Genomic DNA, 22,849 nt, shown 5'->3' with positions numbered 1-22,849 from the left:
ACAGGTTTGCAAGATACAAGATGGGAGTACTAAACTAACGATTAAGGCCAAATCCTCTTGATTTATTTCCAGGACCTGACAAATTATGCCCCGATTCCTTGATACGTTGTTCCACCTCGTTAGTTTTGTTCTCGACCTCGCGAACAGCACCATCTATCCACTGCAGACTCTCCAGATGGCTACTCAGAATCTGCGAGATTTGCGACATGGGGTCGTCCGCCGAATCGGTTGGTTTCGAGGCTATTGAAAGAGCATTTACTGACTCGATCATTTGTGTAAGGGAGCCTGATAGGTCGTCAAGATGGGTATGAAGGTCCGTTGCGAGCATGTAACTGGTTTTTATGCATTATAAAGGCGATCAGAACATAAAGGAAGGAAAACAAGCTTACTTTTGATCACGCTCGTTGTCGGCAGGGCCGGTGTCGAGCGTTCTGAGTTGACCACCAAGTATGTCTTGCGAGATTTTCTCGTACGCGTCCAAGGTAGAAGCAAGATCCTTCTGCTGCTGCTCGATATGATCGAGCGATTCGTTAATGTCATTTTGTTGCCTTTCAGCGGCTAGAATGTGGCTGTAGAGGGCAGCAATCTAACATACAATATCTGAGTAACAGAGTCACAGAAGAATATATACCCATTCTTACATTGTTGCCGTTTTCAATCAAAGCACGATCCCAAACGGCTACTTCTGCAGCGTATTTGTTGAAGGCAGCCTTGTGGGTTTCCAGGTCTGAAGTCCACCTATTGACAATTTCTTCAAGGGATTTGCCTCTCAGCATTGATGGAGGTGCAATAGCAATGGACGCGGTAGCTGCCGTGGTATTTGTGGCTTACAGCATTCATTTCAGTTTTTGTCCATAAATATCTTGCAAGGCTAAGTAACGCCTACCAGGAGCGTCTTTCTTTTCAGTCGTCGAAGTTGGTGTCTCCTCCTTCTTTTCAGCTGGTTTGGAACCTCCAAAAAGACCGAAAGGCGATGGTGCGGCTGATAGAAGTGTAAGCTTTACGAGGGACGATTTTTTCAGACAAAACCTACCTGGAGCAGCAGAGTCCTTTTTTTCGCCCTCTTTGCTACTAGATCCACCAAATAAACCACCCCCTGCTGAATTTCAAGATTCAGTAACGACAAAAAGAAAAATGCTTGTATGCGCTTCTCACGGGTAGGGGCAGATGTAGTTTTATTTGCGCCGAATGCACCAAATATATTAGATGCTTTAACTACAGTCAGAAAATACTTGGAGAGGGTGTAGAAACTGGGTTGCTTACTAGCAGGCGCAGGTGTATCCTTGTTGGCATTGGATGCTTCCGGAGTCGTAGTAGGCTTCTGGCCAAAAAGATTTGCGGTGGGGGTAGCACCAGTGGTCGCAGGTTTGGGGGGCAGACCAAAAATTCCACCAGCGGCAGGTGCAGCGGAAGATGTAGCTGGTGTTCCAGCCGTGTTAGTTGGGGTAGTGGTACTGGGTTGACCGAACACTGAAGATGTTATAGATAAATAATAGAAAAGTGAAAGTGAAATTGAAAATGGCACTCAACGGCTCTGCCCAGGTTTCACGCTAAAAAGTGATGCGGGAGCGGCAGATGAGGCATTAGCTGATGTAGTTGTGGTAGGATTTGATGTATTGTTTGCTGCCCCGAAAATACCGCCAGTTGAAGGTGTTGTATTGGTTGTGGTACTTCCAAATAACCCTCCTGTGGATGCCGCAGGGGCAGGCGTCGTAGTGTTTGTTGAGCCAAACAAACCGGTACCAGCAGCAGGGGGATTGGGGTTATTCACGCTGAATAGGCTAGCTGGTTGTGCTGGAGTGGATGTGGTATTGTTTTGAGTGTTGCCGAACAGTCCACCAGTTGCGGGCGCAGGTGTTGTAGTCGTATTCGCACCTCCTCCAAATAAACCACCGCTAGGCGCTGGTGTACTTGGCTGCGTGTTGCTCGCACCTCCAAATATGTTTCCACCAGTTGTATTTGATGACGCGCCACCACCAAATATGCCACCGCCAGTGCCACCTGCAGGCGTTATTCAAACGGTAAGTCGGTGCTAGTATAGTTGCAAACGTAATGCGCTCACCTCCAAAAATATTGGGCGTCGTTGTAGCGTTGGAAGTGTTGGAGTTGTTGGCGGCATTGCCAAAGATACCACCACCTGTGTTGTTGCCGAAGAAACTCATGGTGAGGGATGATCAACAAGATTGAGACGCGCTTCTTGTTCAGTCACTTATGTGGCTGTGTCACCATTTCAAGGCTCAGGACCAGTGACCTAACTTGGACTGACCGCACCCAAACTGCACTACACAAGTACTCTGCTAAATACATGCTTTTCTCTGTTTTATCTGCGAGGCTAATTTGACGGTCTCACTGAATACGACAGTGAGTGCTCGTTTGCCAAGGTCAGAGAACGCGATTTTCCTATATACACGGGTGTAGCAGCATCGCCATCGCGCTTTCCTTGTGTCAATGTGCTCCAAAATTAGATACAACTTGATTTGCCTCTCATTGACATTCTTTGAGAAACCATCACTTGTTCGTAGTCAGAATGTCAGATCCTGCTCCGGGCTTCTCTCCACCATACACTTACAGCGGAGAGCCCACATTGGGTGCCAAAATGGACGATGTGTCTCGCTCTAGTACCCTCTTTTCTCTTGGTGGTGTGTAAGTGAACAATATGATAATCTGGAAATTCTTATATTGAAGTCAAGTTCGTCAGAGATGATCGCTGCTTCTCGACCATTCAGGAAGAAACGTTGGCTATTCCTGAAGGTTGGACAATGTGTGTCCACCCTCAGGTATGCGTATACTAAGCGCCTTGGTCTCTACTGACCCTGCTTGATCGTAACACCAAGGGCTGGGTCTATTTCTACAACCATACACTGAAAGTTGTCGCCGATCACAATATACGTCTTCCTGGTATCCTTGAGATAACAAGACAAAGCTACCTGGGCTACCCATTGTCAGAACTGACGGAAGGGATGGAGGTCCACCTTCATGTGCAAGCCCAAAAGATCGCAGACAAATTCAAAGGAAACAACGGAGGAATCGCTACTTTCAATCTTACAATCAACCACAAGCACTGTGTTGCTTCCTATGAAATTGCAGATGTCATGGGTGATAATTCCTGCCTGTTGGGACCTCAAAGATGTTCGAAATAATTTCTTTTGACCATGAACACGTTAACTAAACCATACTCTGTGCGGATACAGTAAACAGATGTCGCCGCCTTTACTGGAATTATCTTTGGAACCATCCTTCTCATGTCACAACACCACCCAGAGCGATAGAAGACGCGTTCGACTCCTTGACCTGGTTCTATGTACGATGCCTGTCAAATTTTCAAGACAGAATATTGCTCATATAAAATCTCATGTTACAGACAGATAACCTTATCTCTGGCCAAAGAAGTACCGTCCCATTCTCCAAGCTGGAGTGTGAAGAACTCTCTCGTGTTGTTAAAGAGATATCCCGTACGTTTCTCTGGGTATGGTTCAAATACAATAACTTACTGCAAAACTTCTGTAATCCAGGTCCAGAAAACGAAAAGTCAATAGCAAAGACTGTGTTTTTAGCTTGGCTTTTACGAGAAGTGTGCAGTTATCGCGACGCTGAGAACTGGGGACAATTGACCCAGAAGGAGTCTCAAGCTTTCAGAAGGGAAAAATTGGCCCCCAGCCATGCTGCATATCAACCTCCACCTGTACTCTTGGGAATATTGATGTTCGTCATCAACGTACTATGTTTTGGCATTCCACATACCTACAGGGCGCATGTCAAGGTATAAACTTTGACTATTTAACTGTAACTTTATCATTGGATTTATTTGATCTACAGATGACAAGTGAGTATCGGGGGCGACTGAGCAGCGTACAAAAAAATTGGGAAAATTACATTGAGCGGTTGGTCCGAGAATACTCTCATTTCCTACTCATTGTAAGCACCCCAATATACAACCTCTTTCTCGATAACTGATAATTTTGGCTTGGGTGATACAGTCAACCGTGCTTCTTTCGTATGTACCCATCTTGGTGTTTATTTTCATACACCTGAAATTGCACTTTTAGAGCCACTGTTGGGTTTTTGGCAGTAGAAGGGATACCAGAAGGCGCTCAGGTGTCAGCGACAATCTCTACGTTCGCCTCCCTCGGAAGTATCATTGTTGGTGTCTTTTCAATATGGAGACATCAGGCAAATACATCAACAGCAGACTCTGTATGGTTTACCTCTACACAACTATCGAGGGTGTCTAACCATCTACTGTTTCAGTTCACGTATATGCATAATGTTCAACATCGATATCTTGGCCTATACGGCCACGCCATCATGTTAAGCCTTCCACCTACACTCCTAGTGTGGGCCATCTTAACCTTCACGGTGTCCGTCGTGGTATATGTCATGCACGGAGTCAACGCCTCGGAAGGAACCTGGGGTAAAATATCCACATGGACAGTGCTTGCAATTTTCATAATCTTATTCATGGCGGTTTTGCTGGCGCTGTATACATTTTCCATAATTTGGAAGTTCCAGAGGCGGTCAGTTAAGATATGGTATCGAATCTGTTCCATATGGTCGAACACCGCTTCCGTTATGGGCCGCGGGCCCCAGCCCAAACCACGCGATATTGTACGAGTATGAAATTGTATTCCTGTAGATCTTGGTACTTGAAGTAGATAGCTCACGGATACCGCGGATTAGGAGGTTTTTGATTGAGTAACATGGCGCGGAATAAGAGGTAGAAAGAAAATGACAGCATGTATATTATAGTCTGTGGTATAGATGGTATGCCGATCGTATCAAATTATACGAATAAAAAAGGTGAAAGTGATAGCAAAGTGCATTGAAAGAAAGTGATCTATGTCCAGAATACTAAACAAAGTCCGTGAATACGAAGACAGTCTAAATTGCGTGCAGTCTTGTATACGTTTAATTGGATTTTTGAAGAGCTGGGAAGGTTGATTTGAGGAGGTTACTGTTTTGCTTACTGATTCCGAGGCGAGCTAACACGTCTCGAACTTCACCATTACCACTAGGGCCCGGGCGCTTCTTTGCAGCTCGTGACCTGGATCGAGTTTGGGTGAGCCGTAGATGTGCATCGCCTCCCATAAACGACGACGATGCATGGTCGAGAGTGGAAACAGATGGAGGTCGTGCAAGGGCTGGATTCGACATGCTACTTCGGCCCTCCAATGCCTCTCTAAGGTCAGTGACTCCGAGACCACGAGTGGATCTAGTCAAACTCTGCAAAGAAATATTTTCAATGTGCATCAGAGCTGGCGAAATTTTTAATAGAGGGGATATGCCGTCTCCTCTTAGAGTAGTCTCATATGCAGAAGAATTCTCAACTGTAAAACATTAGAAGTTGCTGGTTATGATAAGGATCGAGCTTACAATCTCGAAGAGCAAGTTCTGGGGTCCACTTGACCATGACCCTCCTCGTCAATCCTTCTTGATCCATTCCAAAGGCCTCTTGAACAGCTTGTGAGGATGTAACTAGGCTCAATGCCTCATCCACGTCTATTCCCAATGTATGCGAGTCCAAAGGAAAACCTTCAGTGGTACCTTTATTTGGAAAAGAAGACAAATTTTTGATTGCCTATATACCAACGTCAACAACAACATCTACACTTGAAATTATAATGTAAAACGGACCTTTTCAGCCAGATTTACAAGATCTTGTAATTTCCACACTTGTCCTATTACGAGCCATACATGAGCAATGACTGTTTTGATTGTGACAATTCGATGGAGGAGGTTGATATCAATATCTTGGGTATTTAAGGCAGCATTCAACGCCAAGATCATTGGTATTCCTGTGAGCAACCCATGCAATGGCATGCGCGACTGGATTGTTGTGAGTATCTTTAGAAGGTGGGCATAGTCTTCCTCTGAGGCCTTGGCAGAAGTGGTATACTGAGATGGTGTTCTCTCTAGAAGGCCGAGAACCAAAGATTCCTTTCGAGCTCTTGAGACATTATGGCCGCCGATAGAACGGCGATTACTGCTTGGAGATGGTGCAGAACGGTTTTCTCCCAAATCATGGTGCAAATCAGATATGATAGGCGGTGGGGCATTGGAAGAAGAATCGTCGTATGAAGAAAGGCGAGCATTGCCTACAACCGAGGGCGATATTCCCAACGTCGGGGAAGTGGCGAGAATGTAAAGATAAGCATGCACAGAATTGAGGAATTTGCTGCCGGAATCCCCAATACTTGGATGGACGCCAACATGATGACGGAATGTGTCGGCAATACGTCGCATAGGCTTCACTGCTGCGGGTTCACTACTTTCCCCGTGCTTGGGCATTTCTTGGGTTATATAATAAACCAATGCGTTAGAACATTCCTCTCGTACCAGTGGGTCGCTATCGCACAAAAGACTCAAAGTATCTTGCCAGATGTCAGGAGGCACTCTGGTGCGTCGGGATGCCCTTTCATCTGTTCTTTCTAAGCGAGAGGTGTCTAGAGATGTTCTGGATTTTGGCTCTGGAGAACATCTTTTAGAGGTTTCATCCGCCGATTCGACTCTCTCGTTTGCATTGGCGGCACGGACAAGACCAAGCAAACCTTCTAAGAGGCAACGGATGGCTGATGACCTGGTTTGGAGCGATGTGGCCTTGTCCCTTCCAAGGACTCCCTGAACTTCAATGGAAACAAGCCGACCGACCAATTCGCCCTGCAAACAATCGGTAAATGCATTACGGTCATTCCACATTTTATAAAACAGCCTTACCGCCAGGTCTTGTATTTGATCAGAATAATATACATGACATCCTAATGAAGATATACATTCCACCAAAGCAGGAAGAGTGACGTCCTCAGGGTTAATAGAAATACATCGAAGCATAAGTGTCAGCAGATTGGACATGATGTCCGAAGAAGACAAATTAATGAGTGGTGTCGGAGCGCTGAATACAGAAGTAACCATAGCCACCAAGGTTTGATAAAGAACAGTGCTTCCAGGGCTTTCTGGTTGGGATAACAAGCGATCCACGAGCCAAGTGGGGACGACATAGCGATATTGGTACTGGGCCCATTCCGCGACTCTCTGAGCATACCAACAGCAGTGATCGTATTCGGACCACTTCTGCAATGAATCCAAATTGTCAAACGAGGACTGCATGATATAGCCCAGTTGAGCGCCATTAGCATGGTTGAGAAGGGAGAATAGTGCGTGCAAAGATGCATCAGAAACGTCAGAAGATGACGGTCCTTTGTCCCCATCGACGTGGATATGGATTGACGCCGCCCGACGCTCTAAAGCAGGTCTTGTTCTGAACTCAGCCAGGTATGGAGAAGCGGAGGAATCTTTAACTGCAGAAAATCTTGCCAGAATTAGTATATGCAAAACTTCAACAAGATTCCGCAGACATACTGGTCGTCCAGAGTAGACAGAGGAGTCTCAAAGAGAATGACCATGATAGGACACAAGATAATGGAGACTTGGGTTCCAAAGTTTCCGATATCATTATATAAAGCTTCAGAGTTCAACGCAGCCGTCAGGGCAGCAAGACCTATTAGTCGTGTGCTGTTTTATCTATGCCATTGAGAACTAAATGAGTTAAGAATGAATTCTGTCATACCGATTCTGTGTTTCCTGGTCAGAGGATATTGAACAGCTTAGGGTAGCAAATTGCTTCAATATTGACAGATAGTCCTTTGTCATGTTGCTATCAGCTCCAATAAGATGACCATTCGTGTAGGTGGTCCATGCAGTGAACTGCTCTGACGTCAGAGCTACAAAATTATACAGATGACAAGACAGGACTCACAACGGTCGCAGCCCTTGCAGTAACTTCAAGATCCATTAAAAGCGACGCTAAAGTATAATCGACGGATCCAATCAGAGAAGGAGACAGTAGGGCAATATCCCTTCTGCATTCCGTGGCAAGAGACCGAAATATTGACAGTGATATTAATAAGGAGCTGACAGACATAAATGAGCGGTAAATATGAAGGAAGATATGCCTGAACGTACGCCCTGGATCGAATATTTCCCGATTTCGCTTTCTTGCATTCTGCCTTCAAACGCTTCTCTAATTCGCCTGCAATCTTGGCCAGCTTCCCTGGATGGTTTGACCTAGACGACGAATTAAGTAATTGAAGTTAAAAGATGAAGGAAAGTGCTGACGCATAGTAGGTCAGTCGGCTAAGTTCATGTGAATTTGGTGAATATTCGGGCCCAGCTGTGAGGAGAGACGAGGTTGGAGGATAGCATGAATTGAGGAGCTTTACATGATTAGGAGTGAATAGATTCATTTTGAATGAAGAGGACGAAGGAATGTGATATAATGCAATGCAGACAATTAGAATAATGATTCGGATAGTAAGCTTTAGATTGCCAGCAAGAGGAAGTAGTGAACAAACGGTCCCATTCAGGCCTGCATCATCATTGTGGCTACTAATAGTAGCTGCCAGGTCTGTCTGCTAAACGTGATTAAATGCACCGTGGGAATTTTGAACTGCCATAAAAAGGTGCACAAAAATTTGCAGGCGGCCATCTTCTCTTCAACTGTCTTCCAACGGGGTGCGGTGTTGTTTGTGAGTACGCATTTCTTTCTATCTTTACAAGATGAAATTACGCTGTGCACCAGGCCAAGTGCTTGCACATTGACGACAACCTACCCTGGTTCCCTATTTACGCTTGGGAGCCCTGATTCTTCACTCTTCTAATCTCCCTTCACCGATACTCGAGAGCTCACCTCCTCTTATTTTTAGGTTGCTTCGGTCTAGCGTTTATTGGGCTCTATCTTTTATTTTCTCTGCTTTGCGTAAATAACTATCAAACTGTGTACCTCATTGTTATCCTCGACACATCTTTCTGTTTAGCCAGTTTGCAAAGCTTGTATCTATCATACGTGCATTTATTGTGGCATTTATACTGCTCGAATTCCTCTCGTCGGACCTTAAGCTTGTACATTATGTGCATATTGTATAGCAGATTCGACATTGACGATGGACTACCGTTTACATAGGCATAACAGTCAATCTTGTATTGTGGAGAAAACGTAGGTTGACTCCCAATCGTAGGGTCTACCTGGCCCGAATATTTGATCAACCCCAAGCTCTGGGTTGTTGATAGCGTCAATCAAACTTTCATTTTCAATGACGACACAGGAGTGGTCAGCATAGATGTTATTAGGACCTCCTTGTGTCGCTTTTCTGGGGATGGGTAGCGATGCATTGAAGATGCCATTGCAAGTGTACACCTGCGTCGATCGTAAGAAAAGTAAGACAAGTTAAGATAGGAGATAGCTGCGGACCTGAACAGCAGGTTGATTTGTGAAGATGTCAAGTCTGAAGTCAATGCGTCAGTAACAATTATCTGCACAAATGGGCTTTGCAAACATACTTGATACCAGAATTAACACTCCACATAGAAAATTTTGGCTTCTTGGTTTGATCGACTGTATCGAAAACCCAACAATTGTCAAATCCGACACAACCTAGTTTAGAAAGCCTGGCTCGAGATCGACTTAATCATTAGGCAGATATTTTGACACACCACTTCCACAAAATTGGGCTTGAGCGGTAAGAGGAATGCTAGCGCCAATCGATTTTGCTTTCCTGAAATCCATAGGTGTACCAGCTACAGGGGTCAGTTTTCCTGTTGGTATCAATTGACCATCTGTCGCTACAAATTTTGAAGATTCGAACTGGACAAAATGCCCGACTAGGTCCTGGGATTCCTGATAGGCCTCAAAATTCCAGTAATGGTGTCCACTCAGCATTATGGGTGTCTTAGCAGAAGCAACTGCATGGATCTTGATGTTCCACGTCGATTTTGGTTCCAAAGTGTACGTCACCTAGCAAAAATATTAAGGAATGGGCAGCCTGTAGCATCAGCAAGACTTACTGTTGTCAGGACCGTTCCAGGGAAACCTTGAGTACCTGCAGGGTCAACAAGGGTGAAGGTCACGGAGCTGGAAGAGACTTTGGTTGTCTGCCAAACACGACGATCAAACCCATCGAAACCTCCATGCAGTGTATTATTGCCTGGATGAGGACAACAACTTGAATGAAAAGGTAGATATCTTTCGATTTTTTTGTATGTTACCTTCGTTCCTCGGTACAAAAAACTTGTTGGGGCCAGATGCATCTTTGCTTATAGGAATAGTGAATGTGCCATTTCTGATCCTATTCGCATATCTGATATTCAAAATTTCAGAACTAATGATATTCGAATGTCATGATTGAACTAACCTTCCAACAATTGGACCAAAGTAGGGGTGTCCTTCTGCATCGCTTTGATATAACGTCTAAGATTACCGATTTCTTTCAATACACGTGTGCTTTATACACAATAACTTTGCGACATACATGGTCATCGAATCCAAGTAGGATGTCTCGGAAGACACCATGCTGTTTTGAAAGAGAGAGTTGAAATCAAACGCTTCTGCAACGAAAAATAACAAACTTTGTCCTTGACCCAGAAATTAGTGGCAATAGCACCAAAGGGAATGAAAGCTGCTCGTGCAGATCCATCTGGAGCTGCTATGAGAATAGAGTTAAATTCCTACCCCATGCATGTATTCAGCGAGTAAAAACCTAAGATGAGTAAGAATGCATACATTGTTCTGTGCACTGTTCGATGGTACCAAGGAAGACACCCTGACTCCCAGTAGAAACAAAGTTAGTCCCCGAAGAAGCGCCATTGTCTGGTACAGAGATGGTCAGTGACCGGTCATATTTATACAAGTAAATTATTGTTTTTTAGCCACATGATTGAGAGATGTTGAATAGAAGGAGCTGGCTTTCCCCACATCAGAAAGACTAGATTTAGATTTCCACATGTATCGCCTATAGTAGTGACGAAATATTCTCCTATAAACCCCATTCCGATGCTCATGTGGTAAGGATAAGATCATAAGAGATCATAAGTATTCAAAAACATGGAATAAATAGTACTACTCATCTACGGTGAGAACCAATGCATAAAAATACACCCTCGACGACTATAAGCGACCAGAATTTGATACCTTCTTAAGCCTTCATGAAAGCCTCCAACACATTGGAGGCTTTCACTACCGCATAGGTCCGCTCGGACCGTCGCTTCCCAATTGCGATGCTATCAAGAACCCACTCAGGCTTGACAACATACACATTATTTTTTCCCTTCCTTGTCAAAATTCGGTCAGTCTTCGATCCACTTAAGCCCCGGGAAGTAACGATATGGGTGCAATTTGAGGCAGAGTGGCTATTTTCGTGCCAGTCAGGAGAGCAGTCTAAGGAATGACTAGACCGAATTTGCTTACACAACCTCACCGCCGGCTTGAACGATGAGTCGTTTCATTTCGATGTCTGTTGAATTCTCAAGGTACCCTCCAATGTAGATTCTGGTATTCTTGAGAACGCCAACCTCAGTGCCCGCCTTTTCATTATCCCGTTGTGCTTGAAGTTTCTTTGTTCGACTGGCCGTGTATCCCACATGGTGTCTTCGACCCTCCGATACTTGATGTCCAGTAGAACACGATACAATATGCACTAGATGCAACAATAAGTTTGAATAGGATCACATTTGGTGCATGAAACGCTAACCAGTCCTTTCATAAATGTTGGAATGAGTGATCGGATTTGAGACATCGGACAGGGTAGTCAACAACCCCTTTGTGACATCTACAGAGGAAAGAGTTATAGGGTCTTTAGATCTAAGTGAAATAAATACATCAACAGAAACATATAGTTAGAGCAGAGACGTACTGTGGTGAGATTATTTCCGATTGATCTTTGCGTTTGGAATTAATGGAGAGCGGATCTTCACTCCATCCAGGTGAAAGGTTAGGACGGATGGATCCGTCGGAGGAGCCTTTGCTCTTGGGTCTGACTTTGGTAACAACTGGAAAGTATGCCTCCATTATCGTTGCACAGGTTACAGTTCGTGCAGTAAAGTGCTCAGAAAGTGGAGCTGAATTGAATTGATGAAGATGAATGATTTGAAGGTTACGTTCGGGCCTTGAGAAGAACAATCGACAAAGGGATTAAATAAATATATGGGTTAAACAGGGTCATGCGTGTGTTGGTACAGTGGGGTTCATGGATTGGAATAGGCACAGAGGTGGTTCAAGTTGACTCGTCGCGAGCGTCCGACGCGCCGTGATAATTGAGGAACGGCCACGTGACGCAAGGCCCACTTTTGATTGGTTACTATTTTAGTGTTCGAATTCTTTGGGCTCTGGCCGTAATGTCGAGTCACATTTCATGTCGACATCGTGACTGAGCGTTTTTTTTATTACATTTGCAGATAAGAAATGCGATGGAACCATCGTAACCTTCCCATATCAATACACTACTCACTTCATCAAGCCCATACAGGATTCCTATCGAGCCGCAGATACATGGCAACAAAAACATACCGAGATGCCGTAGACCAGTTAAATACTCTTCAATCTAATGCTGCCACCCTCGAAGCTGTTCGTGCATCTGGCGGTCGTTCAAGTGCATTTGCTATCCCAGAAATGCTTGAATATCTTGGAAGGATAGGATACTCCGTGAGACTTGTCTCTTAATTGTTTTCACCCCCGGAAGTGACACTTTCCAGCCTCAACAACTCAACGCCTTGAACGTCATTCATATCACAGGGACGAAGGGAAAGGGGTCAACTAGCGCATTTACAGACTCCATTCTCAGATGCGCTAAGCCGGGGTGGAAAATAGGTAATCTAAAAGTTTCCATGTCGTATAACCGGCACTTGACACCAGACACATCGTATGACAGGTTTATACACTTCACCCCATCTGGTAGCTGTTCGAGAAAGAATACGAATCAACGGCGCTCCTTTGTCTGAAGCCGAATTCACTCAATACTTCTTTGAAGTCTGGGATCGACTTGTAGCCAACAATACTGTGGGTTGCGTTTACTGTTCATGATTTTATTGCCAATGTGAATCTTTAGAGACAAGTTCCAACTACGCCTGAAATGCCTGGATATTTTAGGTTCATGACTCTCATGGCATTCCATGTTTTTATGGAACACAAAGTTGATGCCACTGTTTTGGAGGTTGGCGTTGGAGGCACCTATGATAGTACTAACATCGTCCCCACTCCTGTGGTCACTGGCATTACTGCTCTGGGAATAGATCACGTAAATGTACTTGGAAGGACTCTGACCGAAATTGCATGGCAGAAGGGCGGAATTTTCAAGGTAGGCACACTATTTCCAAATTATTCCAGTGGTTTGAAAGCTGTGATTTCAGAAAGGTGTCCCGGCATTTACTGTTAAACAACCCGAAGAGGGGAGAATAATGCTTGAATCTCGCGCAAAGGAGCTAAAGGTCTTGATTCAACTATTTTCAACGTATTATCCAGCTAACAACTATATGTAGGCCAAAAGTATGACTATTGTATCCGCAACCCCGGAACTATCTGCTTTGAAGTTAGGTCAGTCACTGTGAATAAAACGAAAGCCCACAAAAATACTAAATTATTTATTTAGGACTTGCTGGAATCCATCAAGTTGAAAATGCTAGTCTGGCGGTCGCTCTTGCAAAAAGTTTCCTGGAAGCACAAACAGGAGACTGTTTTGATGACCAAAGCCTTCCGGAATCCTTCAAGGCAGGTTTGGTTCAAACCAAATGGCCTGGACGTTGCCAAACTGTGCCAGATCCAAAACGTTCCCAAGTGACCTGGTACCTCGATGGCGCTCATACCGTCGAAAGCTTACAATGTTGCATGCAGTGGTTTGTTAATCCCGGTGTAGGCTTAGCTCCGGACCCTGAAACTACACCGTGAGTATAGCCTGCTTTATTCTTGATACAGGTTTTTATATGACGTTTAGCAAATCCCCGAGATTCCTCATTTTCAATTGCACAAGTGGCCGGTCGGGCGAATCGTTCCTTAGTTCAATGAAAGAAACGAGTGAAACACAATTGGCATCATTTCGGAGAGACTCCGAAGACATTGCCACCTTTTTTGATCATGTCATTTTTTGTGCGAACGTCACATATGCTGATGGCCATTTTAAAGGAGGTCAGGACATATTAGTGTCATACACTGCATATTCTGAACCGTTGCTTCTTGCAGACCTTACGTCGAAAGCGATATCCGACTCTGAACTTGCCGAATTGAAAACTCAACAGGCATTGGCATCAGCATGGTCAAAACTTATTCCTTCTTTCCCTTCAGGTCACATACATGTCTTACCTTCAATCGAGAATGCCGTCAAAGTAGTCGAGGAGGCTCAAACCAAATTTGGGATGCCCGTAAAAATTTTGGTGACAGGAAGTTTACATTTAGTGGGAGGAGTAGTAGAGGTTGCTGGCCTCTCCGAAGTAGCGCTATGATTATTAGTAATATATATTCGTACATAATCTTTTTCTCCTACGTAGGGCGTCGTTTACAGACCGCGTGAGCCCCAGCCAGCTCTCCCGTAAGTCAGGATTGCCTGTAATAATTTTAATGCAAGGAGAGTCAAACGACGGAAGAAGCTTACCTGTTCATCGAGAAACATGTGTGTTTTTTGCTTTGTCTTCGAATTGACAGGTGTATAGAGCGCGGCAATTTCTAGAAAAATATCGAAGTGGATCGGCTAGTTGTGACTATTGAGAACAGGGCCATTGACAGAGGCCAACTAATAAAAAAGACTTACCTCATAGCGTAGAATACGTTGGTAAAGGGCAATATCCTGCGTAATGTATTTTATCATATGTGCTTTCCATTTAGCGCCAAAATCGACAGCTTTCTTTTTCTTCTTTGCAGAAGATTTAGGGGAACGCGATTTGGATACTCTTCTTACTTTTTTGGGTGCCTTCGTCGTTGCTTGAATGTCTAGTGTCGACGGTGCTCTATCCAGAGAAGAACTTGTAGATGGAGATGGAGAACTCAACGAAACCTTTTCGAGTGAATCGACAAGGTCAGCTACGTGATCCTTTCGCGAAGTCGCCTGTTAAGAAATGTTCACAATTTGCTTCACATATCAATATTCGTCCATACATCACTCTTCACTTCCAAGGATAAACGGCTGCGGCGTCGAATGGTCCTGATGAAGCAGATCCAACAATAAAAACATGACGGTATATTAGTTGGGGGTAGCTACGAGTGAGCCTAATTATCACTGAAAAACGTACTTCGATGAGGCAGTCCATACGTCACTGGAAGAATGACTTGGCTGTATTGAACCCACTGGGGGCGGACTGGCCCCATAGGTTCCTGAGGCAGTAGTGTGAATTGCTCGCTGTATTGTACCAGTGTACATTGGATTGACACGTGGCGGTGATACATTTGAGTTGAAGAGTGAAACCGAAGAACCGTGTATGTCAGCTAAGGAGCTGCGCAGAAATGGTTGAGTCAAAGGTAATAATGACTCATGATGTTGATGTGACAATAAAGGTGAAAAATATGGTTGCTCCACCCTAGGGGAACCGATATCGAGCTCGGGTACATTGGGACATGAAGAATTCAAAATGTTTTGCGCCCTAGCCAGTATGCTATCGCGCATAGCGCCGACATCAGCAAGGGTGGTTTCGACCTGCTTGCTTTTGATCTTTTTCTTTGATTCCTCGCCCAAAACTTCTTCGAGAAATGTTTTTCTAGTCAAGGAGACTGCTTCAACGGAAGAATCCTTAGCTTTCGATTTGCCCTTGGAGTGCAGTGGAGCAACGTATTTGGAAACTTCTGTTTGCAATAGAACACGAACGGTCTCTTCTTTCAATGCATGTTTCTTGGCACAGCTTCGGATATGCATCAACTTCTGGGGCCCAGATTTTCTTACTGTCCAGGAAGCTTGACAACAAACACAATGGTTAACCTTTGACAGATCGTCGTTCGATAAATCGAAAGTCGCAGGTTTTGTTAACCGTCTTTCTTTGGTACTTGCGGTTTGTAGAGCATTTGGAAGGTCTTTCCTTTTGGTTGATATCGTACTGGTGTAAGCAAAGCGTTTAGGGTCCAAAACGCGAATGGGTTTAATGGCATCACGACTTTCATGGTTGACGGATGGATGGTTTGAGCTTTCAGGGCAGTCTTCAGTTTCCTTCTGGATGCATGAAAGAGAAAGATTGGTAGACAAAATTTGCCCTGGTATAAGCCTAAGTCAGGATAACACAACGACTAATAAATAACAAACTTGGTCGTAGAATGTTTGACGGAGGTATCGCCAGGAGGATAGTGTTATTTTCCGCGTCTGCATTTGTAGGAATGTCTTTGCTAGATATGCACGGTTCAGAGTCTGAATCTACAGCCAGCTACATCAATGATGGATTTTCTCAACATCAAGGACGAAATAACTTACCAGAAATTTCAATGACTTCATTGAGAAGAGGGTTGAGAAGAGGTTGTTGACCCATTTCAGAGGTAGATAAATCATTGTACGTTATTCGTCTAGCTGTCGTTTTCGCTTTGCGTTTCCGATGCAATTCCCGCTCTGGTTCTGAGTCTTCGATAATTTCATCCTGGTGGGATCGACGTGTACTCTTCTCGACGTTTAACATCATAACCAATGATGTATTCAGACGTGTTTCCAGACGTGTTGTAGGTAGAAAACAACGTAGCAATGGTATATGTTGCCACCGAAATGGCATATGTAATGGTCTGAGTCAAGATTGTTAACTGTGACAACAATTGAACTAATAATCGTGTCACAAAGATGCAAACATCATAACGCGACGCGTTATTTACGCATGTTAGGGCCATCAATAGATATCCAGAAGTGGCGAAGTAACTTTAATTCAAGGGTCCATCCGACTTGCATCCTGACATCTACTGTCAATAATCCTCTATAGAATCGCTTTAATTTCTGAGATTCAAGCCGTCTTCCTGCTTACTTCAAGGACCCAGATCATCCCTCGGATTGCTTGACCAAATTTAAGATCAAAGAGTATCAGTCGTGCCTCATTCATTGTCCGCTTTGAGCGCTCGCTCTTCCAACGATGCAATCGGTACCTAGACCAATAGCATTGGGGGTGAATGTACAAAGTGTATCACCTACAGAACTCTATGAAGTCATCGTTGGCGCTTCTTCTCAAGATGTGTCCCAAATCCAATCGTCAAGTCAGCGTCTCAAACAACTGCTCGACATGTTCGGTGCATTCGATGCCCTTCAGGAAATCGCAGCCCGTAAAACAACCCCCTTGGTTATCAGACAGCAGGCTATGATTCAGCTTAAGAACACGGTTACTCAACACTGGAGGTCAAGAAAGTGGGTATCTTCTCTTAATGAATTTTTCATTCGATTAGTTCATGCCTTGGTATAAAGGTTACTTTCCGACGAACACCGACTACGCATACGTCAAAGGTGTTTGTTGTTCCTTGATGAAGAGGATGATACTGTTAGTCTTTTTATGCCTTTATTTTGGGATTATTATGACCTTTCCTAGATCGCAAAGTGCAATCAAATCATCGTTGCAAAACTTGCCCGCAGCGATTTTCCTGGTCAATGGTCAGCTATCAATACTTTATATGTTACCTTTCAGATGGACTGATTTCTTATAGGCCAAATCTTTTAGACGACCTTGTAAATGTTATCGATGGTAACCTTCAAAAACGGTATATCTCCTTATTGGAAGATCCTTGCGATACTCTTAGACTGCGACGAAGTTTGTCTCTCCTGAACAAAATTTTGAAAGAGTTCGCCAGTATCAAGCTACCAAATGGAATTAAAGCAATGGGCCTGGTGCGTCTACCCTTTACTTGCTGCCTTTTTCAACATTTGCTGAAGGAAACCAGATTGTTGGACAACTCCGTCTTCTACTCTATGGATACTACTCCAAAATGTCAGCGACCTTCGCTGCACAACATATATCTCCTCAAAACATCTCATCGCAAAGCCTTCACGACAATATTTTGTTATCTCATCTGGTGTACAAATGCCTAATTAAGATGGCAGTTTGGCTATGGAACAAACTTGGGAAATTATCAGGAGAGGAACTCGAACATAATTTGGCATGGGTAAGACGTGCTTGTATTTAAAAATCGTTGACTAATGTTTACCAAAGGTTGAAGAACTCTTCAAAAACTCTGCCATGCAAGTAAAGGCCCTCTCAGCATTACGAAAGGGAATAGTGATGTCACTCATGAACAATGAACTTCCACGAAACGAACAAACCCGCCTCACGGTCTCCGTTATGACTAGACATCTGAGAACCTTTGGCAAATTTTTCCGCCGTTTACAGCAACTCTCGTCGGAACGATTCATCTCACTTTCACTGTCGGGTGATATAGTTATGTACTACTGGTCGCAAATCGTTGATTCAACTGAGTATCCTCAAAATATGATTGCTGGTGAACAATGCCACTTTTGTTCTAAGTCATTGTTATCTTTCATGCTAACTGCAGATCGTGCCAGATTCCGATGAAGCGCTTTATCCCGTCAGATTCTTAGTTCAAGGTCTGGTTTTATTCAAAGACAACCTTTCCAAGTGGACCCCTACTTCACGAAGTGGTGTTCCCAATAAGAACAGTAAATTCATATTTTTTGCTTATATTAACTATACCTGATGATCAGCTAGATTTATCCCAACAATTTGTCGAGAGTGCTGTTCGTTTGCTTGTCACACGTTTTATGCCTCTCAATACGGCAGATTTAGAGGGCTGGATGGCTGATCCCGAAGAATGGGTCAACCTGGAAGACAAAGATAATGACCAGTGGGAATATGAAATAAGAGTACGTCCATCAATCAATCCGTTTTCTTTAAAGTGTTCTCTCCTGATATCATTGATAGGCATGCTCAGAAAGAGTTTTGATGCAACTATGTAACCAATTTTCGGACATTGTCGTCCCTTTATTGGCCGCAAGCTTCGTACAAATTGCTCGTAAGATTTACTCGCCTACCTGATCAAGCAATGGTAGTAATTTTTACGTAGCCCAGCCCTCCCGAGATTTGGACTCAGTGGTTCAGAAAGAAGCACTGTATTGTGCGATTGGGCGATGTGCGATTCGTCTCAAGAATGCAATACAACTTGAGACATGGTTGCAGACGACTTTCATTGCAGAGGTTCACGAAACTGACTCAAAGTAATATATGATTTTATCTTCCACTATAACATTGATTTACCTATTTATTTCATCCAGCTATCCGATCATAAAACGACGCATCGCATGGCTAATCGGAAAATGGGTAGCAGACTCTTGCATATCTCCAAATAACCCAAAGATATGGGAAATTCTGGTTCACCTTCTCCAGGATCGTGGTCCTGGAACTGACGCTGTTGTGAGGTTAACAGCTGCATCATCATTGCGGGAATGTGTAGATGTAGGTTGCCTATTTCCACTCCTTGAATCTTACTCAACACAGACCCACACTGTATACATAGTCATTGAGCTTCGACGCAAACGGATTTGCACCATTCTTGGCAACAGCGATTCCCCAATTAATCCAAATCATGGCTGAGGCAGAAACACTTGAAAGTAAGAGAAAGGTTGATGAGAGCTTGAACACAGTGATCCAACAATCCGGTACTCTGGTGTGTAACTCATATCATTTTGAAACATTTTGCAAACGACTGACTTTTGCGTCCAGGTGTTACCTTTCATTTCTGTTATCACTGAACCCATACCTCAACTCTGTGAGTAAAGAAAATTTTCAATCCTGATATTCTGCTTCCTCTTCTTACGACGAGCAGGGGTTTCTGCGGAGGGTGACTTTTTGTTCAAAGCGTCGCTCCTTGATACAGTCACAAAATTAGTGGAGGTATGCCCAGTTCTCTAAAAAAAACTGCGCAAAATTTCATGCATGGTACAGGCTGTCAAAGAACATTCCAGTTCTTTGGGGCCTTTAGTGGTCCCCCTCCTTCGCGAGAGTTTGTCACCTGGAGTCAGCATTTTATGTTTGACACTCGTCTATCATTCATTCCTGACATACCTAGTAGTCAATTGCTCAACTAGATGGCGATGCATTAAACCTTTGGATTGGCGCTTTGCGCAATACCGTGACCGTTGCAAGTTCTGACGGGAGCCCTTGTTTGCGTGACGTCTTCCCTGAAGCGATTAATCTGCTTGCCACCAACCTAGACCTTCTAGGAAGTATTACACTGATTATTGAGTCATACTTTCTGCTAGATGCGGTCCATATCTTGAAGGTGAATCCACTCTTGGTTGAAATTTCGTCCGCGCTTATATTTTATTGCTCAGAGTAGTGCCGTTGAAATCTTCAGAGCCTATCTTTCTGCGTTTAACAATAAAATAATTGAACTGAATGCTAAGGATTTGTTGCAGTCACTCTCCCTTCTTATACAGCTTGCCCCTTCAGAACTCTGGGGCGAACCCTTACATGTATCGGGCTTATTCCCTCATTTGTTGAAGACATTGATTGCGGGAGAGGTGAGCAAATCAGTTTGTCAATTTTATTAATCGAATGACTTTATTTGACGAGAAACGTAGGGAGACACACTTTTCCTCACAGAACATATATACTTATTCTCGCGCATAATCATGTCTGATCGCGGCATGTTTCTTCAACTCATCTCTGCCAGCTCGGCTGTGTTAGGTCAAGCCGAAAGTGTCATTATTGATCTTCTAATGGATCAGTGGTGGGGGAAGGTATGTCGTATTGGATAACCGCCATCGATCTGATTTGTATGTTGATTTTGTTTAGTTTGACAACATGAGCGAACCACGACATCGTAAATTGACCGCTATGGGAATCGCTGTGTTAGTCTCCACTGCCCGCGTAGAAGTACTTGCGCGGATTTCTGGAGAAATATTCAACCTGTGGCTTGATGTATTTGGAGAGCTCAAAGAAGCTGAAGATCAAGCTGCCCTCCGCCAAGAATCTGAGTGAGTTGCTCTATGCTACGTCATTCATTGGCAATTTTAATAAATCACGATCTTCATCAGCAGTGAACCACCATCGCCAACAAATCTTCATCGCTTCTGGGAATTGGATAAACCTCCATCTTCGTATTTTCGTGAGACTGAAGGTACCCCGGAGTATAGTCGTCGTCAAGCGGTGAGGATCCGATATAACCTTGTAAACGCTTTGTTGTATTCATGTCTTCAATTTTCAGGTTTATGATAGAGACCCGATTCGCGTAACTCAATTGGTTCCGTTTGTGGGTTCTCAAATCAGGGAAGCAGAAGCTAATTGCGGACCTGCCAACTTCAAGTCCTATCTGGACCATGCTGATCCAACTGTACTAAAGCAAATCCAAGATGCCCTGGCGCGTGGTCAATAAATTTATTGGACGACACCTTCACTGCAAATTTTGGCATTCATTGTTCAGTACTATGTGAATTTTTTTGTTCATTTTTCAAGGAACCTCTCAATCGCAATCTTTCTGTATATTTTATTATTCCGAAAATCCAGATTCGCTATAGCTTCCCATGGAGCCCGATAAATCTGTACCCATATCTAGATCACTACTGAATTCATAATCACTTTCGCTGACTTCGCTTTCGATAACGTCGACCGCGTATCGATGAACTTCTTTCACCTCTTCTCCACACCTTAAACACTCCCAGCCAAGCTCGTCATCCGCTTCATCGGCAGTGCGTATCATTCGTTCTGCTACACAATGATAGCAATAAATATGCCCACATGAAGTCTGATAAGGATTGTATATGGGATAGGTAGGCGGTTCTGAGTTGGATTGCCCGCCTGACGGGACATCAGTGGACGCGGCTAATGAAGTAAACATATTCGTGGGCTCCGAAATGTTCAAATTGAATCTAGCGTTTTCAAAGCAGATAGCACATTGATCCTGAGGAATTGACCATAGTTTGCCACGTTTCAAAGGAGAGTTTGAATTTTCGTTGGAGACTGGTTTTAGCTGGAGTATGCTTCGGAAAGGCGATATCGAATAAAGAGGTGTTAAGAGGGATGTCAGGCGATAGACACGTCGACGGATGGTTCTCGCGTTGATTAGAGGTAGCAAGAAAAGAAGGAATTCCTTGAATTTTATCAGAGAATACCAATTAAGCAAATAAAATGAAAACTACATACAGTAAATGCGTGCCAGACCATCTGTCTATTCATAAACTCATAGCTGACATCGCGTTTCACTAGTCTTCTGGATGGTACAAGGTTCATTCGTAAAATCCTATCCGCCAATGTGCGATATCTGGGAGGCGATGTATCGATCAGAAAATATGGATGATCATGGAAATACTCACTTTCCACCCCAGAGAAAGGCGACAAAGTTGGCGAGTCCTAGTAAACCGTATATAGACTCAACAGAACAAAGTGCGTCCCACACCTTGCGGCGATAGTCGGAAGATGGTGCATCTGGCCATGCATTGGAAAGTGCATGAGAGCGAAAACGATTATGAAGGTATGGTAAAAGCAAGGTCAGTGTGCCATGAAACAAGAGTGTTTTACGAGGCAATCCCGACGCTACCGTCAATATCAGGTATCAAATGACTAGAAGAAATGAGACAACAATGACAAGCACGCACGAGCTAAACGACTTGAGGAGATATTTTGGACCACATATCGAAGATCTTGGAGTCTGGCGCCATATGTCGCCCCGGTATTCCATACAGACAGTTTATAAAGCGTCAACTGAATCAATAAATTCAATTCAAGCTGGAAACGCGACCTAAATGACGACTGATGGCGTTGAAAAGCTGTTCTGGAATAAAGATGTGTCTCATACGTTAATGAGAGATAATGTCTTGTTGATGGGCTCCTGAAGCAGCTGTGCTAGCTCTTGATCCAGGAGCTCAGCGTCAAGTTGTCCGACGCGAATGATCCGTGGGCGACCTGAGTCCGCTGAGGTCAACGAAGTCCTAATCTGAGATATCCTTGGTTGTGCATGGTTCCATGCTTCCTCAAGCACGGTGGGCAAAGACGACATGTGGTATGGCAGGATACGAATGTCCAAACGAGCTGGAGAAGTTGAAGTAGTTGCAGTCTGGAGAATTACCGGTAGTCGGTAACTTGACTTGAATTCATATGGGGTTCCTATTCGGGAGTTTTAGTCAAGCCACGTGATCTGTAATTA

At 43.9% G+C, this 22,849-nt stretch overlaps 9 protein-coding genes across 9 annotated transcripts; 3 read left to right on the top strand and 6 right to left on the bottom strand.

The window, feature by feature from the left end:
- Window positions 1–34: 34 nt before the first annotated feature.
- On the bottom strand, window positions 35–2,162 carry JR316_0004489 (Nucleoporin NSP1; the record flags this gene model as incomplete). The annotated part of the gene is made up of 8 exons (XM_047890253.1): window positions 35–332; window positions 390–586; window positions 642–826; window positions 887–982; window positions 1,034–1,096; window positions 1,264–1,470; window positions 1,531–2,001; window positions 2,063–2,162. 8 exons carry the CDS (start codon window positions 2,160–2,162, stop codon window positions 35–37), a joined length of 1,617 nt encoding a protein of 538 aa, XP_047750014.1.
- Window positions 2,163–2,527: 365 nt separating this feature from the next.
- On the top strand, window positions 2,528–4,617 carry JR316_0004488 (uncharacterized protein; the record flags this gene model as incomplete). Its single annotated transcript, XM_047890252.1, has 10 exons — window positions 2,528–2,643; window positions 2,699–2,777; window positions 2,835–3,129; window positions 3,192–3,301; window positions 3,362–3,452; window positions 3,513–3,760; window positions 3,817–3,915; window positions 3,978–3,994; window positions 4,047–4,194; window positions 4,249–4,617. The coding sequence occupies 10 exons, from the start codon at window positions 2,528–2,530 to the stop codon at window positions 4,615–4,617; spliced, it is 1,572 nt and encodes a 523-aa protein (XP_047750013.1).
- Window positions 4,618–4,905: 288 nt separating this feature from the next.
- JR316_0004487 (Protein EFR3) lies at window positions 4,906–8,237 on the bottom strand (the record flags this gene model as incomplete). Its single annotated transcript, XM_047890251.1, has 9 exons — window positions 4,906–5,324; window positions 5,371–5,575; window positions 5,632–6,654; window positions 6,712–7,303; window positions 7,354–7,506; window positions 7,562–7,698; window positions 7,751–7,904; window positions 7,957–8,058; window positions 8,110–8,237. 9 exons carry the CDS (start codon window positions 8,235–8,237, stop codon window positions 4,906–4,908), a joined length of 2,913 nt encoding a protein of 970 aa, XP_047750012.1.
- Window positions 8,238–8,962: 725 nt separating this feature from the next.
- JR316_0004486 (putative aldose 1-epimerase) lies at window positions 8,963–10,633 on the bottom strand (the record flags this gene model as incomplete). The annotated part of the gene is made up of 10 exons (XM_047890250.1): window positions 8,963–9,187; window positions 9,242–9,275; window positions 9,331–9,424; window positions 9,484–9,784; window positions 9,835–9,974; window positions 10,036–10,127; window positions 10,182–10,237; window positions 10,299–10,340; window positions 10,396–10,494; window positions 10,550–10,633. 10 exons carry the CDS (start codon window positions 10,631–10,633, stop codon window positions 8,963–8,965), a joined length of 1,167 nt encoding a protein of 388 aa, XP_047750011.1.
- Window positions 10,634–10,961: 328 nt separating this feature from the next.
- JR316_0004485 (DNA repair protein REV1) lies at window positions 10,962–11,833 on the bottom strand (the record flags this gene model as incomplete). Its single annotated transcript, XM_047890249.1, has 4 exons — window positions 10,962–11,175; window positions 11,234–11,462; window positions 11,517–11,626; window positions 11,679–11,833. The coding sequence occupies 4 exons, from the start codon at window positions 11,831–11,833 to the stop codon at window positions 10,962–10,964; spliced, it is 708 nt and encodes a 235-aa protein (XP_047750010.1).
- A 480-nt stretch (window positions 11,834–12,313) lies between these two features.
- JR316_0004484 (Folylpolyglutamate synthase) lies at window positions 12,314–14,256 on the top strand (the record flags this gene model as incomplete). The annotated part of the gene is made up of 9 exons (XM_047890248.1): window positions 12,314–12,466; window positions 12,517–12,631; window positions 12,693–12,820; window positions 12,870–13,118; window positions 13,171–13,248; window positions 13,300–13,354; window positions 13,410–13,701; window positions 13,752–13,942; window positions 13,997–14,256. 9 exons carry the CDS (start codon window positions 12,314–12,316, stop codon window positions 14,254–14,256), a joined length of 1,521 nt encoding a protein of 506 aa, XP_047750009.1.
- A 53-nt stretch (window positions 14,257–14,309) lies between these two features.
- On the bottom strand, window positions 14,310–16,401 carry JR316_0004483 (uncharacterized protein; the record flags this gene model as incomplete). Its single annotated transcript, XM_047890247.1, has 7 exons — window positions 14,310–14,357; window positions 14,406–14,501; window positions 14,562–14,855; window positions 14,906–14,951; window positions 15,040–15,988; window positions 16,038–16,145; window positions 16,203–16,401. The coding sequence occupies 7 exons, from the start codon at window positions 16,399–16,401 to the stop codon at window positions 14,310–14,312; spliced, it is 1,740 nt and encodes a 579-aa protein (XP_047750008.1).
- A 438-nt stretch (window positions 16,402–16,839) lies between these two features.
- JR316_0004482 (Importin-11) lies at window positions 16,840–21,082 on the top strand (the record flags this gene model as incomplete). Its single annotated transcript, XM_047890246.1, has 21 exons — window positions 16,840–17,108; window positions 17,166–17,238; window positions 17,287–17,348; window positions 17,402–17,582; window positions 17,636–17,857; window positions 17,905–18,190; window positions 18,255–18,368; window positions 18,418–18,572; window positions 18,631–18,721; window positions 18,773–18,923; window positions 18,981–19,161; window positions 19,223–19,372; window positions 19,429–19,474; window positions 19,532–19,599; window positions 19,651–19,722; window positions 19,778–19,987; window positions 20,040–20,228; window positions 20,289–20,447; window positions 20,503–20,684; window positions 20,745–20,856; window positions 20,915–21,082. The coding sequence occupies 21 exons, from the start codon at window positions 16,840–16,842 to the stop codon at window positions 21,080–21,082; spliced, it is 3,141 nt and encodes a 1,046-aa protein (XP_047750007.1).
- A 114-nt stretch (window positions 21,083–21,196) lies between these two features.
- Window positions 21,197–22,702, bottom strand: JR316_0004481 (Peroxisomal biogenesis factor 2; the record flags this gene model as incomplete). The annotated part of the gene is made up of 5 exons (XM_047890245.1): window positions 21,197–21,796; window positions 21,850–21,967; window positions 22,020–22,131; window positions 22,302–22,407; window positions 22,502–22,702. 5 exons carry the CDS (start codon window positions 22,700–22,702, stop codon window positions 21,197–21,199), a joined length of 1,137 nt encoding a protein of 378 aa, XP_047750006.1.
- Between the last annotated feature and the right edge of the window lie 147 nt (window positions 22,703–22,849).

The sequence above is a fragment of the Psilocybe cubensis genome, chromosome 4, assembly GCF_017499595.1.
Source record: "Psilocybe cubensis strain MGC-MH-2018 chromosome 4, whole genome shotgun sequence".
NCBI lineage: Eukaryota > Fungi > Basidiomycota > Agaricomycetes > Agaricales > Agrocybaceae > Psilocybe > Psilocybe cubensis.
This window is presented reverse-complemented; position numbering and strand designations above follow the sequence as displayed.